We start from the raw sequence: 18,877 nt of genomic DNA, 5'->3' as shown, positions 1-18,877 counted from the left end.
GTGCTGGCATGGGAACACAAAAGAGGCAAGATGGGAAAGGACAATGATTAATGAAGGTTGAGCCCAGGAGGGTTACAGGAATGTAGGACATACTGCAGGGAGAATTCTCTCCTCTGCAATTCAGAAAAGGTGGTAAGGTGGTGTTGGTGGGAAGGGTCCAGATCACATAGGCTGTGAAGCAGTCATTGAAATGAAGAACCTCTTCTTGGGACATATAGAGGAATCCTTCCTAAACACTCACAATCCCAAACCCCTCACCTGGTTCACATTCATTGATGATATCTTCATGATCTAGATTGAGGATGAGGACACCCTATGTGCATTTCTCCAGAACCTCAACACCTCCTACTCTATTCGCTTCACCTGGTCCTACTCAACCCAACAAGCCACCTTCCTCGAAGTTGACCTCCACCTCAAAGATGGCTACATCAGTACATCTGTCCACATCAAACCTACCAACTACCAAAAATACCTCCACTTTGACAGCTGCCATATCAAGAAGTCCCTTCCATACAGCCTAGTCATCTATGGTCATCCGATCTATAGTGATGAGCAGTCCCTCTTGAAATATACTGAGGGTCTCACTGAGGCCTTCACAGACCATAATTACCCTCCCAACCTTGTACAAAAACAGATCTCCCACACGTTATTTCAAGTCGCCCACCATCTTTCAAAGTCCCGCAAAGTGGAGTATTCCCCTTGTGACTCAGTACCATCCAGGACTGGAACAACTGAATTATATTCTCTGTCAGGGTTTTAACTACATCTCATCATGCCATGAAATGATAAATGTCCCACCCACTATCATTCCCATCCCTCCTACTGTGGTACTCCACCGACCACTGAACCTACACAATATACTCATCCATCCTTATACAACCCCTGCCCCCAACCCCTTGCTTCATGACTCATATCCCTATAATACACCTAGATGCAAGACCTATCCTGTTCATCCTCCCACCCCCACATACTCCAGACTGGTCACAAACATCACCTATCCCATCAAAGGCAGGGCTACCTGTGAAAACAGCCATGCAATCTACTGTGCAGCATTCTATGTGGGCATCACAATTAACTAGCTGTCTGTCCACATAAATGACCACCAAAAACTGTGACCAAGAAACAGCTGGACTACCCCATTGCTGAGCATGCTGCCCAACATGAGATTCTTCATTTCAATGACTGTTTCACAGCCTGTTTCACTGCCTGTGTCAGCTGGATCCTTCCCACCAACACTAGCTTTTCTGAACTGCATAGGTGGTATCTCTCCCTGCAATATATCCTACATTCTCCTAAAACTCCTCGCCTCAACCTTTGGTAATCATTGTCCTTACCAATCTAACACCTTTCCTGTTCCTATTCCAGCACTACACAGCCCTCTGTTCCACCAATGGATCCTTGGTCTTTTTACTTCTCTCCTTTTCCACTACCCTTGCTCCTTCCCCTCCCCCTTCCATCTAACCTCAAGACTGCACCCTAACCTCTCTTCGTCCCCGTATGCTTCCACAAGCAGCACTTTACTGTCCCCCACCTGTACCCTGCTATCCCTCCCCCTCCTTGCCCCAGCCTCCTCCTTAGCCCCACCATCTGGTTGCCTTTCACGTCATGTGCTGCTGTTCACAGTCTGGCTACAGCTGCCAGAGACTGTGGTCATGTGTTTGTGAGTTGCATTTGTGTGTGTGTGTTTTATCTAATTTTGACACAACCTCAATGGCTGAAAGCTCACTTCCATCAGTCTTTTTGTTGTGACTATCTGTGATTCAGCATCTCTGTTATATGGTGAGTAGTAACTATCCTTTTCATAATACTGTTATATTCCAACCCGGATATTCCATTATTTGATATGATATATAATAAAGAAATATTTTTTTGTTCATCATAAAGCATTGGCAGGAAAAGGGAAGAACCACTGTCCTGGCTATAGACAGTTGGGATGGAGCAACTGCCATGTTGTCATCTGCCAATGGTGTTATCTGGATGCATTATACAGGGGTGCTCTCACTGCCACTACTTCTCAATCAATTATCTCCTCAGATTGCATCACAAGGCTGAGAGGACCCTTTCCCTCTAGTACCATGGAAGTTACTCCATGATGTCTTAACAGCTGTCCTATCATCCTGTCCTTTCTTCCTGTCAGTGTTTTTCATAGATTTCTTTCCTTGCCAATTCTGCAGAGAACCTCCTTATTCCTGATCAACTCTTTACACCTAATTTTCTATATTCTTCTGTAGCACCACACCTCAAGTGCTGTGATTCTCTTCTGTTCCAGTTTTGCCACTGTCCATGTTTCACTACCAAACAATGCTGTGTTGCAAACATAAATTCTCATAATTTTTTTCCTGAGATTAAGGTCTATGTTTCACATTAGTAGACTTCTCTTGGCCAAGAATACTCTTTTTGTCAGTGCTAATTGACTTTAAATGTCCTCCTTGCTCCACCCACGATGAGTTACTTTGCTGCCTAGGTAGCAGAATTCCTTAACTTTATCTAATTCATGATCACGAATTCTGATGTTATGTTTCTCACTGTTCTCATTTCTGTTCTTTCTTCAATTAACTCTCAGTCCATATTCTATACTCATTAGACTGTTCATTCCTTCAACAGACCCTGTAATTCTTCTTTACTTTCAGTCTTGACAGCAATGTCATCCTCAAATCTAATCATTGATATCCCTTCACCTTGAATTTCAATTCCACTCTTTAACCTTTCTTTTACTTCCATCATAGCTTCTTTGATGTATAGATTGAACAATAGAGGCAAAAGGCTATATTCCAGCCTTACACCCTTTGTAATATGAGCGCTTCATTGTTTGTCTTCTAGTCTTATTTGTCCCTCTTGGTTCTTGTACATATTGCATATTACCCATCTTTCCTCATAGCTTATTCCTATTTTTCTTAGAATTTCAAACACCTTGCACTGTTTTGCATTCTCAAATGCTTTTTCCAGAATAACAGATCCTACAAACATGTCTTGATCTTTCTTCAGTGTTGCTCCCTTTATCAGGTGCAATCTCAGAATAGCCTCTCTGATGCCTTTACCTTCCCTAAAGCCAAAGTGATCATCTTCTAACAGGCCCTCAATTTTTTTCCATTCTTCTGTGCACTATTCTTGTCAACAACTTGGATGGGAGAACTGGTATGGTGACTGTGTGATATTTGTTGCACTTTTCGGCTCATGCTGTCTTCGGAATTGTGTGGATGATGTTTTTTTGAAAGTTGAGAGTATATTGCCAGTCTCATACATTCTACACACCAACCGATTAATCATTTTGTGTCATACCCCCAAATGATTTTAGAAATTTCAATGGAATATTATCCATCCCTCCTGCCTTATTTGATCTTAAGTCTTCCAAAGCTCTTATAAATTCTAATTGCAGTACTGGATCTCCTATCTCTTCCTTGTCAACTTTTGTTTCTTCTTCTATCACATCATCAGACAAATCTTGCCCCTCTTAGATGCCTTTGACATACTCTTTCTACCTGTCTGATCTCTCCTCTGCATTTCACTGAGGAATTCCCATTGTACTCTTAATGTTACCATTCTTGCTTTTAATTTCATGGAAAGTTGTTTAGTATTGTTAGCAGGTCTGGTAGGGTATATAATGGGTGCAAACAGTTTCAGATGCTGAATGATCACAGAGTTGTGGTGTACTGATGTGATATAGCATTATCAGCACATGATAGAGTTGATAGGGGTCTCATCTCGGGGCTTTCTTTGTCCAACTGGTGAGATAGTGCAATATCCAGAGTTTGTGGGGATGGATGTGACTGTGGCCTGATGCTGGACTGCGTGGGAGCATGAGTCCAGCCAAGCTCATCGTCAAGATTCTGGTCAATCATATCTGATCACCACAAGGGAGGATCAGCACTAAGTACATCTAAACTCCTTCACATTTGCACCTGCCATACAAGAACAAGTAATAAACATCCTGAAGGATTCACCATTGTCTGGTGTCTAGCAACAGCTGTGCTAGGTAATTTGAGTCCCATGTGCAGGTTGCCGTTAAAACCACAATGCAAACGGCTGGATTTGGAGTGGTGCCATGACTGGAAGCATGGACTGCTGCTTAGTAGCATCATTTTGTGTTCAGCAATGAATCACAGTTCTGCACTGCCCTGGATGACTATCGCTGATGAGTATGATGGTTTTGGAGAGGCACAGTGACATTACTCTGGGCGCTGTGACGTGAGGAGCCAGTAGGTATGGCTTTGTGTCATGCATAGTAATAAATGAGGTAACTCTGATGGCACAATGGAATGCCATGGACTGTCTGGTTTCATGTGTGTCAACTCTCATGTGACAGTATCATTGTGCCATTTTTCACCTGGACAGTTCTCATCCACACATGGCATGTCTCTCTATCAACTGTCTGCATGATGTTGAGATGTTCCAGTGGTGAGCATGATCCCAAGATTTTTGTCTATAGAAAATGTATGGACCCAGCTGTGATGTCATCTCTGTTCCATTGCCAGTATCTGGGATATCAATGACCAGTGACATCAGTTGTAGGCCAGCTTGCTTCAGGAGGGTACAACAGCTTTATAAAATTCTTCCCAACTGAAGCAGTGCATGCATCCAGGCCAAAGAGGTGAAATAGCACATTGATAAGTTGGCTTATTCTATCAAGTTCTTTGTAAATTTGATTCAGTTTTGTAATCACAGAAACATCACATACCTTCTCTGTGTGTGAAGTTCATTTTCCTCCTCCACTTCTGTGTGCTTCACTTTTTTTGTCAAGCAATGTACTTTTAAGCACTATAGCTCAAATACTATTGCTTCAGTCCTCTGTCAGCAGACACTGAAAGCCTTTAGTCAAAGCACATATTTGTTTCAGCATCTGCTTTCCAAATTGAGATCCTACACTCATGCTCATAAGTTAAGGATAATGCTGATACATGGTGAAAAATGCTCTGTTGGGTGGTTTTGCAGGTTTAAATCACCTCGGGGTATGACCATGTGGTTTATTTGACCTGCGGTCATTGTACGGAGGTGCTGGCAGCAGTCCTCATACACAGAGATGTGTTGGTGCATGTCAGAGTACAGTGCAGTGAGTAAGTGTGCAGATGTTTTAAGATGTGATAATGGTGACTGTGTGTTGAAAATGGCTCAAAGAACACATATTGATGACGTTATGAGGAGTAGAATACTAGGGCAACTCAAGGCTGGTCAAACACAGCAGATCATAGCATGTGCCCTCCATGTGCCACAAAGTGTGATCTCAAGATTATGGCAACAATTCCAGCAGACAGAAAATGTGTCCAGGCACTACAGCACAGGACGTCCACAGTGTACAACATCACAAGAAGACCGATATTTCACCATCAGTACCCGCAGACAGCCACGAGGTACTGCAGGTAGCCTTGCTCGGGACCTTACCTCAGCCACTGGAACAGTTGTCTTAGACACACAGTCTACAGACGACTGAACACACATGGTTTATTAGCCTGGAGACTTGCAAGGTGCATTCCACTGACCCCTGGTCACAGGAGAGCCCATAAAGCCTGGTGTGAAGAACACAGTACATGGTCATTGGAACAGTGGTTCCAGGTTATGTTCACGAACGAGTCCAGGTATAGTCTCGACAGTGATTCTTGTCGGGTTTTCATCTGGCATGAACCAGGAACCAGATACCAACCCTGTAATGTCCTTGAAAGGGACCTGTATAGAGGTCGTGGTTTGATGGTGTGAGGTGGGATTATGATTGCTGCATGTACGTCCCTGCATGTCTTTGACAGAGGAACTGTAACAGGTCAGTTGTATCAGGACATCATTTTGCACCAGTAAGTCCACATTTTCAGGGGTGCAGTGGGTCCAACCTTCCTCCTGATAGATGAGAACACAAGGCCCCACCAAGCTGCCATCATGGAGGAGTACCTTGAAACAGAAGATATCAGGTGAATGGAGTGGCCTGCCTGTTCTTCAGACATAAACCCCATTGAGCATGTCTGGGATGCTCTCGGTCGATATATCACTGCCTGTCTTCAAACCCCTAGGACACTTCAGGAGCTCCGATTGGCACTGGTGTAAGAATGGGAGGCTGTACCCCAGCAGCTGCTTGACCACCTGATCCAGAGTATGCCAACCCGTTCTGCAGCCTGTGTACATGTGCATGGTGATCATATCCCGTATTGATGTCAGGGTACATGTGCAGGAAACAGTGACGTTTTGTAGCACAAGTGTTTTGGGATGGTTTTCTCAACTTATCACCAATACTGTGGACTTACAAATCTGTGTCGTGTGTGTTCCCTATGTGCCTAGGGAGTTAGCACCAGTTTTGTGTAGTGCCATGTTGTGTGCCATCACATTCTGCAATTATCCTTAATTTATGAACATGAGTGTACAATACCTGTAGTGAAGTAACAACATTAACTGCCATTGTTGAATAAGAGTGAGTTGTGAAGGCAGCAGCTGTGTCAACCAAGCACACAATTGCCATATAAACCATGTTAGTGACAAATGTCTATTGGGTAATAGTCATTTCTTTATATGCCACTCAGACAAAATAAGACTGTAGAAATGATACTGTGATAGGAGCATGTGTTTGTTATCAGTCATGGATGGAGGGAAAGGGAGGGGAAGATAGTAACATAAGTATAGGATAACTCACCTCTTGCTCCCAGTTAATTCTTAAACTGTCTTTCTTTATTGCTTTTTCTAGTTAGTTCCTACACCCCCATGTGGGCACCATTGATGTGGGCCCATCTCACCATGCCATTCACACAGCCCTGGGTTGTGATAGATCTGTGAGTTTTAATTTCTCATACTCTCCACTGGACATTAAGGGGCAGATTATGTCAATAGTAGAATGTCAACTGTCCCTCATAACGGAATTTGCAGAAACTTAAGCAACAGAACAGAGAAAAGCTAACAGAGGAAAATCATCACACTGACTGAATCCTGTAAATTTTTTGTGAGAGGATCCTTGAAGATAACTGTCCTAATACAAAGATACACAGTTAATTTGAAATAAAAAGTGTAGCATTTGGCAAATACATTCCTGATGGGATTAATCTGTTTAAAAGTTGCTTACACACCATATGGCACTTAATTGTGACGTGGGCATTTTAAATTTTTACTGTTTCAAATGGGTTAAGTTAAAGTAATGTCTTTATTTTGTAGTATAGGCAAGAATTAATGTACTATACCAAATCTATATTCATTCATATTCTTTGGGGTAAAGGTACCAAAATACCACATATGACAAGGAGAAATTACAGTGTCATTTACATTATTGTGAATGAGGAAAACTGTATTGTTACCTCCTTCCAAGGCACCACTGTCACCACTACCAAGAGGGGAATCAGATGTGAAGAATAATCCCTCAATCCCATAACTGATGTACAGATCACGTAAGAATGCTAGGTATTCTTTATCATTGACACCTGTTGCTCCATATTCGTTTTCCAACTAAAAGAAAGAAATAAAAAAAGTCACTCATTAGAACATGTAATATGCTTCTTTCAGTGGGTTAAACATCCACCCAACTTTCATTTCCCATTTCAATACACTGAAAAATTGCCTTCCCTTCAGCTTCATAATATCGCAAAAGCTCCCTGCAAACCTCCATGCCCCTTTATTTCATTTCGAATATCAAATTTTTGGAACCACCCTCACATACACTTTCTTGAACATCAGTATATCATGAACTTAGCTGACAACCTTGAGAAGAGGCTGTCAGTAACTACATGGCAAGTATGGAGGGCCCACTCCCCCACAAAATTTTAAAAATTGGAAGCCTGATTTAGGCCTTTAAACATTGTATCTCAGACACTTTGCAACCCTAAACAAAGGAGATATATTTAATTGATCATATATTAATTTTTATTTTTCTTATTAAAATTAATCCAAATCATTATCTTCAGTAAGAGTTCTTCAGCCTCACTGTTATTAACACTTCCAATGAATGTGACAGTCGACTCTGCAGTTGGTGATCCTTCTGCCACATCCACATTTACTACTGACTGTTGCCTACTGCATGTGTTCATTTCTGGCTCACAGAAAGTGTCATACTTTGTTTTTGTTGTCACCATTCTTTCATATAACTTACTAACAACAATTTTTTCTTGAGTCAGATAATATATCTGACTGTAGTTGTTTCTGCAGTATTGAGAAATGGGAGAAGAAAGTTTTTTTTTTATCTACATAATTGCTGCTGGTGCAAAGTAACACAACATTTTTCTGTAGGGAGTCATGTTTCTGGCTAATATTTTTATCACTATGATTTCAAATATTCCACAGGCACTCCTCTGTCTCATAGAAGGTGATAAATTTGTAAATTTTGCATCTCATTCACTCTATTTCGTAAATGTACATGCATAAAGATAATGCACAAGACTACAGACAGAGCAAAAGCAAACACGAGTGCTGTGTAGTGCTATTTAGTGATAGCAGACCAGGAACAATGTTCCTTTATCTGTATTGACTTTGGCTGTGGAACACTGGGTTTTTTGTTGCCATGACACTGAAAACAAGTTGTGAACATCGGTACCCCAGTAATAGCAATGACTAGTGAGCCAAGGTGACAAAATAATTTGTGACATGTGTACTGCATGCTTAGGAAGGATATCATTACAACCTATAAAACATTTTAGTAGCACATGATTAGCGAAGGGCAAACAGTACCATTTTTTACTTTTTTATATGCGTCAAATTGTAAAATGTCTATTTCCACAATTTTTTAATAACTTCCCACAACTCTGTAATTAAGGTGATAAATGTGTAAAAATTGCAGACACCCATAATAGTTGGCAGCCATGCATGAGCAATATAGTGGGCTGATGTGACACCAATGTTTCTCACTGCTGCATTATCACTCACAGTAATATGACTGTTTTCCTGTATTAACTCATCAACTCTCGCAAAGTGGTCTCCATGACTGCACAGACAGAGCATCCTGGGCATTACAAATCTTCAGCATGTGCTACATCTTGTTTGAAGGTATTTATCTACTCATGCATTTGTGTTTGACATGTGGCGACTTTCGACAAAGTCACGTGTAACATCTTTGTTTGGCAAAACATGTGCGCCAAGAATCGAGAGGTGTATATCTGTATATGTGTGCTTCAGACCAATAAAATAATGCTTATTACATGTGATATAGTGTTCATCATTCAATCTGGCAATCCTACAACACTAAACCCATACTGGTGACCCCGAATTTATTCGCAAGTGCTACAATGAACTCTTGTACTGTCGAACAGTATACAATGGATTGTTTGCCACCCGCTACACCGCACATATGCCAACCAGGATTTCCAACAGATGCTTCACCATTGTTTTCCAACTATCCACCTTGTGTTCACAACAGTTTGACGCAGTTTCCGATCACACCAGCTAGCTGTACTCAACAGGACAGTGCTTCTACACTCCCACAGCCATGTGTGCCAGCATCAGGTGTGAACAATAACTTTTCATTAACATTAGGTGATTTTAACAATTTTAATGCATCTGTAGGGAAGGGGACTGGAAACTGTACTCTGTCATTTCCCACAAGTCGGTCAACTACAGGTGACTATTCTGCACTGGTCCATTCTATGCCTGTTGACGTTACTCCATCGAATGCCCGACTCATTGATTTCTTGACCACGGTCAAGCCAGCTGCACCTACTGTGCCATGTGCCACTGACAGTGTCAGGAACTGGTACAGCGCTACTGCACCTGAGCTAGTTACGCTGCAGAGCTATGGACAGGGAGTAACAGTTTCCGACAAACAGTTATGCCAAAACTCCCTTATCTATTGGCCTAAGCTACCATCCCTTCACAGGGACCATCCACACACACGGTTTGCCTTGGTCGACCACATCCTGCAGCTACACGGCATCACTGATGACAACTGGAAGTTCCTTTGCTTGCTATGTCACCTCCATGATGAACCAGACCTGATCTGCGATATTGTGGCGTCACTCTTCCACTACGGACAAATATGCATTCGCCCAATGCACCATCCTTGAGTGCCTGTCCACATTTACAGAGGAAGCTATCCACCTCATCATCAGTCATCAGTCGCTGGTTTCCAGATCCCCATCACAGCTCTGGCGTCATCTCTGCCTTACGATTGACACACATCGTATGCTGGACGCTACACTTTGGACCATCTGGTTGCTCAAACTTCCTCCAGAAGTTCAAATTCACCTTCTCCATGTAACTTTGGCCCTACTGGATGCTAAACTGAAGATCGCAGACCGGGTTTACAACATTCTGCCACCCCCGCATACCCCCCTAGGGTTCCCTCAGGCCTCAGGGGTTGGCACACCTGCACAACAGTTTCCATCATTCTGTACAGAGTGAGCACGACTTGCTCTGCGCTTGCACGTGAACCCAATGCCACCTGGTAGCCCCCGCCATAACTCCTCTACTGTCAGAGGAATCTACAAACACGACCCCCTCCACTGCCGCTTCGGCCTCAGCCAGTTCGACGGACGACACTACGTGCCATTCTGCTTGATGTTATTTCCATTCCCACTTTGGTGATATGGCTAAGAAATGTCATTCCCCATGTGCGTTCCCAAACTAATAGTGCTATGCAACTCAGACACTATGGGTGCATTGCACTTCAAAGACGCCTGTCCCTTAATACTTCTTCACCTCACGTGCCAGGACGCTTGTACATGAAAGATGCAGTGACTTGTCTTTCATTTCTAGTTGACACAGTGGCTGAGGTTAGTGTGATACCTTTGTCCACAGGTATTAAATTCAAGGGGCATTAATACACCCTGACAGTGGACTTTCACTGTCACTGATGTGGATGAACCCATGTTCGGGGTGGATTTTCTCTTTGCCAATGCTCTTTCAACTAACCTAAAATGAGGTACACTAATCTTTAACTCAGTAGATCATACCACTGGTCCCAATATTTCTTCCCTCTCATCCAAGAGCGCTACTCTGTTGTGTGAGCTAGCAGAAGCTGCTGTTGCAGTGCTCTCTCTTGAATCACACAATGACAAACTGGGACAGCAATGAAGCCCTCTGCTTATGCATCGCCAGCATGCAAGCCGAGTTCATGGATGCTCATAAGCAGGTCTCCCAGACATCACACACAGCCATGCCCCATTCCCAGTCCCTGCTCTGCCTCCTTGCACCTGCCGCCAATGCCTTGTGACTTTTCTACTGCCGGACAGAAGCTGTGCCCGTGACACTACCAAGTACCCCACTGAGTTCCATGACAAGGACTACCAGTGGATCACCACCACTGCTGCTGATCCAATGGCCTGGGACACACAAGTGTGTGCATTACAGGTTAGTCATACTGCATCGGGTGTGGGTCCATCATCCCCGTCAGTGTTTGCGATCAACAACGGTACTGTCCATAGAATCAATACCGTGGGAGGTCCACCGGTATGTGCAAAGGCTAGATGTTTAAACCTGGAAATACTTAAACATGCCAAAGCTATTATTCATGAACTTTAGACAGTAAGACTATTCGCCCTTCTTCTAGTAGTTGGTCATCACCCACTCATTTGGTGAATAAGAAAGATGACAGTTTCTGCCTCTGCAGTGACTATCGGGCACTTAACACCAGAAAAATTTTAGATAATTATCCCATCCCAAACATTCACAACTTTGCTTCCCAATTGCACAGGGCACAAATTTTCAGTGAAATTGATTGTCACAAGGCGTACCACCAACTGCCAATGGCACCAGAGGACGTTGAGAAAACTGCCATCATCACCCTGTTTGGATTGTTCGAGTATCTGTTTATGTTGTTCGGCCTAAAAAATGCTGCACATACGTGGCAATGGTTCATTGACTCGTTGGTCAGAAAACTAAACTTTGCATATGCGTACCCGGATGACTTGTTAATATTTTTCTTCCTCACTCGAGGAACATTAACTCCACTTAAATGCAGTGTTACAATTATTACAAGCAAGTGGTGTTGCAGTGAACAATGCTAAGTCACAACTCAGTTGCACTAGTGTCACTTTTCTGGGCCATGTGGTTTCTGCCGACGGCAATTGGTTCAAGGCCATTAGTACGGTGCCTTTGCCCAAAGACTTTCAGGGCCTCCGCCACTTCCTAGGAGCATTAAATTACTACCACAAACACGTCCTGCATGCTGCCAACATAGAAGCCCCACTGACAGATGCTCTTGCAGGAAAAAACACTTCAGGGTCTCGGGCGGTCACATGGACTCCAGATATGTCATGTGCATTTGATAACCTCATGTCAGCCTTACAGATGGCCATTACACTCGCTCATCCCATCCCTGATGCTCCCATCTCACTTACTACAGACACAAGTGATACAGTAGTGGGGGCGGTACTTCATCAATCTATGGGTTGTACAGCTGCTCAGATTTGTCTCCCAGAAATTGTCCACTTCCCAACGAAAATGGTTGACCTTTGACTGGGAAGTATTTGTTATTCACACCACTATCAAATGTTTCTGAGATGATATCGAAGGTCGCCATCTTGTGGTATTTACTGAAAATGAACCACTGCTATACACTTTCTGTAACACAGGCAAGGACTTATCCCCAGATGATTTTGTCATTGTTTGTTGTGGTCTTCAGTCCTGAGACTGGTTTGCTGCAGCTCTCCATGCTACTCTATCCTGTGCAAGCTGCTTCATCTCCCAATAACTACTGCAACCTACATCCTTCTGAATCTGCTTAGTGTATTCATCTCTTGGTCACCCTCTATGATTTTTACCCTCCACACTGCACTCCAATACTAAATTGGTGATCCCTTGATGCCTCAGAACATGTCCTACCAACCGATCCCTTCTTCTAGTCAAGTTGTGCCACAAAATTCTCTTCTCCCCAATCCTATTCAATACCTCCTCATTAGTTATGTGATCTACCCATCTAATCTTCAGCTTTCTTCTGTAGCACCACATTTCAAAAGCTTCTATTCTCTTCTTGTCTAAACTATTTATCGTCCATGTTGTACAGCTGCTCAGATTTTTCTCCCAGAAATTGTCCGCTTCCCAACGAAAATGGTTGACCTTTGACTGGGAACTATTTGTTATTTACACCACTATCAAATACTTTCAGAAACGACTTCCTCACCTTTAAATCTTCTTTAGAAACGCTTTCCTTGCCATTTCCAGTCTACATTTTGTATCCTCTCTACTTTGACCATCATCAGTTATTTTGCTCCCCAAATAGCAAAACTCCTTTACTACTTTAAGTGTCTCATTTTCTAATCTAATTCCCTCAGCATCACCCAACTTAATTCGACTACATTCCATTATCCTTGTTTTGCTTTTGTTGATGTTCATCTTATACCCTCCTTTCAAGACACTGTCCATTCCATTCAACTGCTCCTCCAAGTCCTTTGCTGTCTCTGACAGAATTACAATGTCATCGGCGAACCTCAAAGTTTTTATTTCTTCTCCATGGATTTTAATACCTAATCCGAACTTTTCTTTTGTTTCCTTCACTGCTTGCTCAATATACAGATTGAATAACATCGGGGAGAGGCTACAACCCTGTCTCACTCCCTTCCCAACCACTGCTTCCCTTTTGTATCCCTCGACTCTTATCACTGCCATCTGGTTTCTGTACAAATTGTAAATAGCCTTTTGCTCCCTGTATTTTACCCCTGCCACCTTCAGAGTTTGAAAGAGAATATTCCATTCAACATTGTCAAACACTTTCTCTAAGTCTACAAATGCTTGAAACGTAGGTTTGCCTTTCCTTCTAAGATAAGTCGTACGGTCAGTATTGCCTCACGTGTTCCAATATTTCTACAGAATCCAAACTGATCTTCCCCGAGGTCAGCTTCTACTAGTTTTTCCATTCGTCTGTAAAGAATTCACGTTAGTATTTTGCAGCCGTGACTTATTAAACTGATAGTTCAGTAATTTTCGCATCTGTCGACACATGCTTTCTTTGGGATTGGAATTATTATATTCTTCTTGAAGTCTGAGGGTATTTCGCCTGTCTCATATATTTTGCTCACCAGATGGTAGAGTTTTGTCAGGACTGGCTCTCCCAAGGCTGTCAGTAGTTCCAATGGAATTTTGTCTACTCCCGGGGCCTTGTTTCGACTCAGGTCTTTCAGTGCTCTATCAAACTCCTCACGCAATATCATATCTCCCATTTCATCTTCATCTGCATCCTCTTCCACTTCCATAATATTGTCCTCAAGAACATTGCCCATGTATAGACCCTCTATATACTCCTTCCACCTTTCTGCTTTCCCTTCTTTGCTTACAACTGGGTTTCCATCTGAGCTCTTGATATTCATACAAGTGGTTCTCTTTTCTCCAAAGGTCTTTTCCTGTAGGCAGTATCTATCTTACCCCTGGTGAGATAAGCCTCTACGTCCTTACATTTGTCCTCTAGCCATCCCTGCTTATCCATTTTGCACTTCCTGTCAGTCTCATTTTTGAGACGTTTGTATTCCGTTTTGCCTGCTTCATTTATTGCATTTTTATATTTTCTCCTTTCATCAATTAAGTTCAATATTTCTTCTGTTACCTAAGGATTTCTAGTAGCCCTCGTCTTTTTACCTACTTTATCATCTGCTGCCTTCACTATTTCATCCCTCAAAGCTACCCATTCTTCTACTACTGTATTTCTTTCCCCCATTCGTGTCAGTTGTTCCCTCATGCTCTCCCTGAAACTCTGTACAACCTCTGGTTTAGACAGTTTAGCCATGTCCCATCTCCTTAAATTCCCACCTTTTTTCAGTTTCTTCAACTTAATCTACAGTTCATAACTAATAGATTGTGGTCAGAGTCCACATCTGCCCCTGGAAATGTCTTACAATTTAAAACCTAGTTCCTAAATCTCTGTCTTACCATTATATAATCTATCTGAATCCTGTCAGTATCTCCAGGCTTCTTCCATGTATACAACCTTCTTTTCTGATTCTTGAACGAAGTGTTAGCTATGATTAAGTTGTGCTCCGTGCAGAATACTACCAGGCGGCTTCCTCTTTCATTTCTTCCCCCCAATCCATATTCACCTACTATGTTTCCTTCTCTCCCTTTTCCTGCTACCGAATTCCAGTCACCCATGACTATTAAATTTTTGTCTCCCTTCACTATCTGAATAATTTCTTTTATTTCATCATACATTTCTTCAATTTCTTCGTCATCTGCAGAGCTAGTTGGCATATAAACTTGTACTACTGTAGTAGGCGTGGGCTCCGTGTCTATCTTGGCCACAATCATGCGTTCACTATGCTGTTTGTAGTAGCTTACTCGCACTCCTATTTTTTTATTCATTATTAAACCTACTCCTGCATTACCCCTATTTGATTTTGTATTTATAACCCTGTACTTGCCTGACCAAAAGTCTTGTTCCTCCTGCCACTGAACTTCACTAATGCCCACTATATCTAACTTTATCCTATCCATTTCCCTTTTCAAATTTTCTAACCTACCTGCCCGATTAAGGGATCTGACATTCCACGCTCCGATCCGTAGAATGACAGTTTTCTTTCTCCTAATAACGACGTCCTCTTGAGTAGTCACTGCCCGGATATCCGAATGGGGGACTATTTTACCTCCGGAATATTTTACCCAAGAGGATGCCATCATCATTTAACCATACAGTAAAGCTGCATGCCCTCGGGAAAAATTACGGCTGTAGTTTCCCCTTGCTTTCAGCCGTTTGCAGTACCAGTGCAGCAAGGCCGTTTTGGTTAGTGTTACAAGGCCAGATCAGTCAATCATCCAGACTGTTTCCCCTGCAACTACTGAAAAGGCTGCTGCCCCTCTTCAGGAACCACACATTTGTCTGGCCTCTCAACAGATACCCCTCCATTGTGGTTGCACCTACGGTACAGCTATCTGTATCACTGAGGCACTCAAACCTCCCCACCAACGGCAAGGTCCATGGTTCATGGCAGGGGGATTTACCTCATATGTCAGTTTATGATTGACATACGTTAAGTCAGAGGGGCAGACAACATCATCGTTGACTTTTTATTTCGTGTGTCAGTATTATCTTCACAACTGGACCTCAGTGAATTCCCTAAATTGCAAACAGATGATACTGAACTCACTGCATTGCACTCCTATGGTAAGACAGGGCTCAAACTAGAGTTATGGACACTTCCTGGATTCTTGTCACCTGTCTGATGTGACATTTCAACAAGACGCATATGTCTGATGATTCCTGCACCTCTCCGCCGGGACATTTTTAATAGTATTCACGATTTGGTACACCCTGGCATACGTGCCACTGCACATCTTGTATTTGAACATTTTGTTTGGCCCAGGGTGATAAAACAATGTCACAGTTGGGCGTGTGCATGTGTGTCCACCATTGACAGGTTTACCCACTGGGTAGAGATGATTCCCCTCACTACTATCACAGCCGACATGGTGGCCTGAGCCCTTTAATTAATGTGGATCTCGTGCTTTGTCTGCTCAGCTTCTATCACTACTGACCAGGCCACCAGTTCGAGTTCACCCTCTTCTGGCAGCTTTGTGAACTGGCACCAAACGCTTAAAGCTTCACTGATGTGCCACGGAGGTGAGTGAACCAAAGCCTTACCATGGCTAATGTTAGGCGTTTGGGACCTTGGTGCATCTCTGGCAGAAGTACTCTACAGAGAACCCCCCACATTCCCAGCAGAGCTAGTCAAGCTTTCACTCCCTCCGGATCAAATCTGCGACTCAACATTCGTCGGGCACGTGAAGGAGCTAATCACTAACATTCGCTTGCCCCCTCCTCAACCGCACTCCCTCCCTCCCGTATTCCTGCATAAGGACTTGGCATCATGCACTCACGTCATGATGCGCAATGACATCATCTGACGGGCACTCAGCCATCTGTAATCAGGCCCACACAGAGTCGTATCACGGCATAACGACACTTTCGAAGTGCTCGTTAAAGGCACACCTCAAACCGTATCTGTCTGCCACCTCAAACCAGTGTGGTCTCTGGAAGAACTGCCCGATACCCTACCCAGTCAGCCCCCACCCACTGCTACATCTGCCTCGCATGAGGCATCTACCGACGGTCCACTGGTGAGTGTTGACCATTCCCGCACGTGTGACATTACCTACTCCCAGTCATGTGACAGTGCTACAGGTGCATGTAACATCCCCCTACAGAGTAACGCATTTTATGACTCCCCTTCCTACAGGCAGCCTCTCCCCTGTTAGGATTTAGTGATGTATCAGTGGCCAGCCTCGGAACGTGTGACGTCGCCAACTATGACTCGTGTAGAGATTCGGTCAACCCCTATACGGAAGTGGTAGTTAGTGTGAACACTGATTTCATTTGCAATTCTAAAGCATTTTTTGTTGTGCATCTGGATAATGTGTTTGTACTCTATGAACGAGCCAGCTTCCCCAATGACAACTTAACCCACATTCATCTTCTCCAGTCTGTCCCCTTGCCTGTTGGTACTGACCCATCAACAGTAAAAGTCCTTCATACCACAACAGGCATTCAGGTTCACTACCTCAGCTCCTCACAACCCACTGTCCCCTCCACAGATACTTCCACTGCATGAGGATTCGCCCAGTTGGGCAGGACCACCTGCCCCTCTCGCTGGCTCGAGGACTTCATTTACTAATGTAATTTAATGTATTGTTTCTGTTTAAACACCCTCTCCCTCCCCCCTGGGTGCTTCCTTTACATGTATGCCCTTATATTTGTGTTTGTGCTCCACACTCTAGTTGTGGGCTGTGGGCGGGGGGAGGGGGGGGGGGGCTAATGTGGCGACTATCAACCAAGTCGTGTGTAACATCTTTGTTTGGCAAATTCTTTGTGAGCAGCCAGTGGTTGCGGGCGATATGATAAACACATGTATCAAGAATCAAGAAGGTGTATATATGTGTGCTTCAGACCAATAAAATAGTGCTTATTACATGTGGTATATTGTACATCATTGCATCTGGCAATCCTACAACACTAAACCCACAGACTCAGACAGCTTTCACCATATTGCATTGCCATCTAATGGTGAATATATAATCAGCTAACAGAAATCTGATGACACTCTGCCACTCCACATTATTGCAAACCTACAAGGATACCACCATCTTGTTTCAGGTTCCCAGCATCCCATTGTGAGGCAGACATGCCAGGCCCATCTGATTTTAGTTCTATGACACTACCAAAAAATAACAAAGAAGCATAAATATTACCAAAGTTTTTTATGCAGCATTTCCAGTTACTTAGTGAATGAAACTTTTACTTCTAGCTACCATAGTACAAATGAGAAGACAATGGAATTCTCTGAAAAGAATTCTTGGTACTATAAACTCACTTATTAGTAAGGAACTTCTTCAAAATGTTATCAAACAACTTTCTCTTATTTCCTCCATGGCATAGAAAGTCTGATAACCATATAATAGCAACTGTCGTAAACAGCCTAAGTTATATTCCTTGCTTAACAATAGCATTCCTCATCATGTCATAAACATGTACACATCTGTTTATATAATTGAGATGCTCGTATTTTAAGATTACTACAATTTTATGATGATACAATGATTGAAACATCAGTAATTTCTTGCTCTTAAAACACTTCTTTTTACAGAATCCTTACTGCTCTTTTTGAAGGGCAAGTACTTGCCTATAGCACATCCCATACATCAATTCCATATGTAGAATATGAGCACCCTGGTGTGAAATATACCATATACATTGATTGTAATTCAAAATTTGGCACAGTCCTCATTATATAAATGGATTTATTTAACTTTTGGCGTAAAATATCAATGTGATCTTCTCAAATGCTAAAGTTGCAATATTTTCAAGCCAGAGCAGTAGAATATAAAGCTCAAGAGTTAAGAGGAATACATAATTCATGAATTAATCAGGATTTAAACAAAATTCATAGGAGAGAAAAATATGGAAGAAGTTATAGAATTATCACGATAGATAAGACACACAAGAGCACAGACAAAAAAAAATGAACTAATTATGGTGAAGGTCACTGTTAAAATCCTTTTAAAGAGCTTCATT

General features: G+C 42.7%; 1 protein-coding gene across 1 annotated transcript in view; it reads right to left on the bottom strand.

Annotated features, from left to right (window-relative positions):
• The window catches only part of LOC126194666 (beta-galactosidase-1-like protein 2), a 95,137-nt gene that overhangs the window by 38,097 nt on the left and 38,163 nt on the right, over positions 1-18,877 (bottom strand). Inside the window, exon 5 of the mRNA XM_049932867.1 lies at positions 7,260-7,407. Coding sequence (XP_049788824.1) covers positions 7,260-7,407 — 148 coding nt within the window. The remainder of the gene's footprint in view (positions 1-7,259; positions 7,408-18,877) is intronic.

Source organism: Schistocerca nitens, chromosome 7 (assembly GCF_023898315.1).
Source record: "Schistocerca nitens isolate TAMUIC-IGC-003100 chromosome 7, iqSchNite1.1, whole genome shotgun sequence".
Classification (NCBI taxonomy): Eukaryota; Metazoa; Arthropoda; class Insecta; order Orthoptera; family Acrididae; genus Schistocerca; species Schistocerca nitens.
The sequence above is the reverse complement of the archived record's forward strand: the minus strand, read 5'-3'. Positions and strand labels throughout refer to the sequence as shown.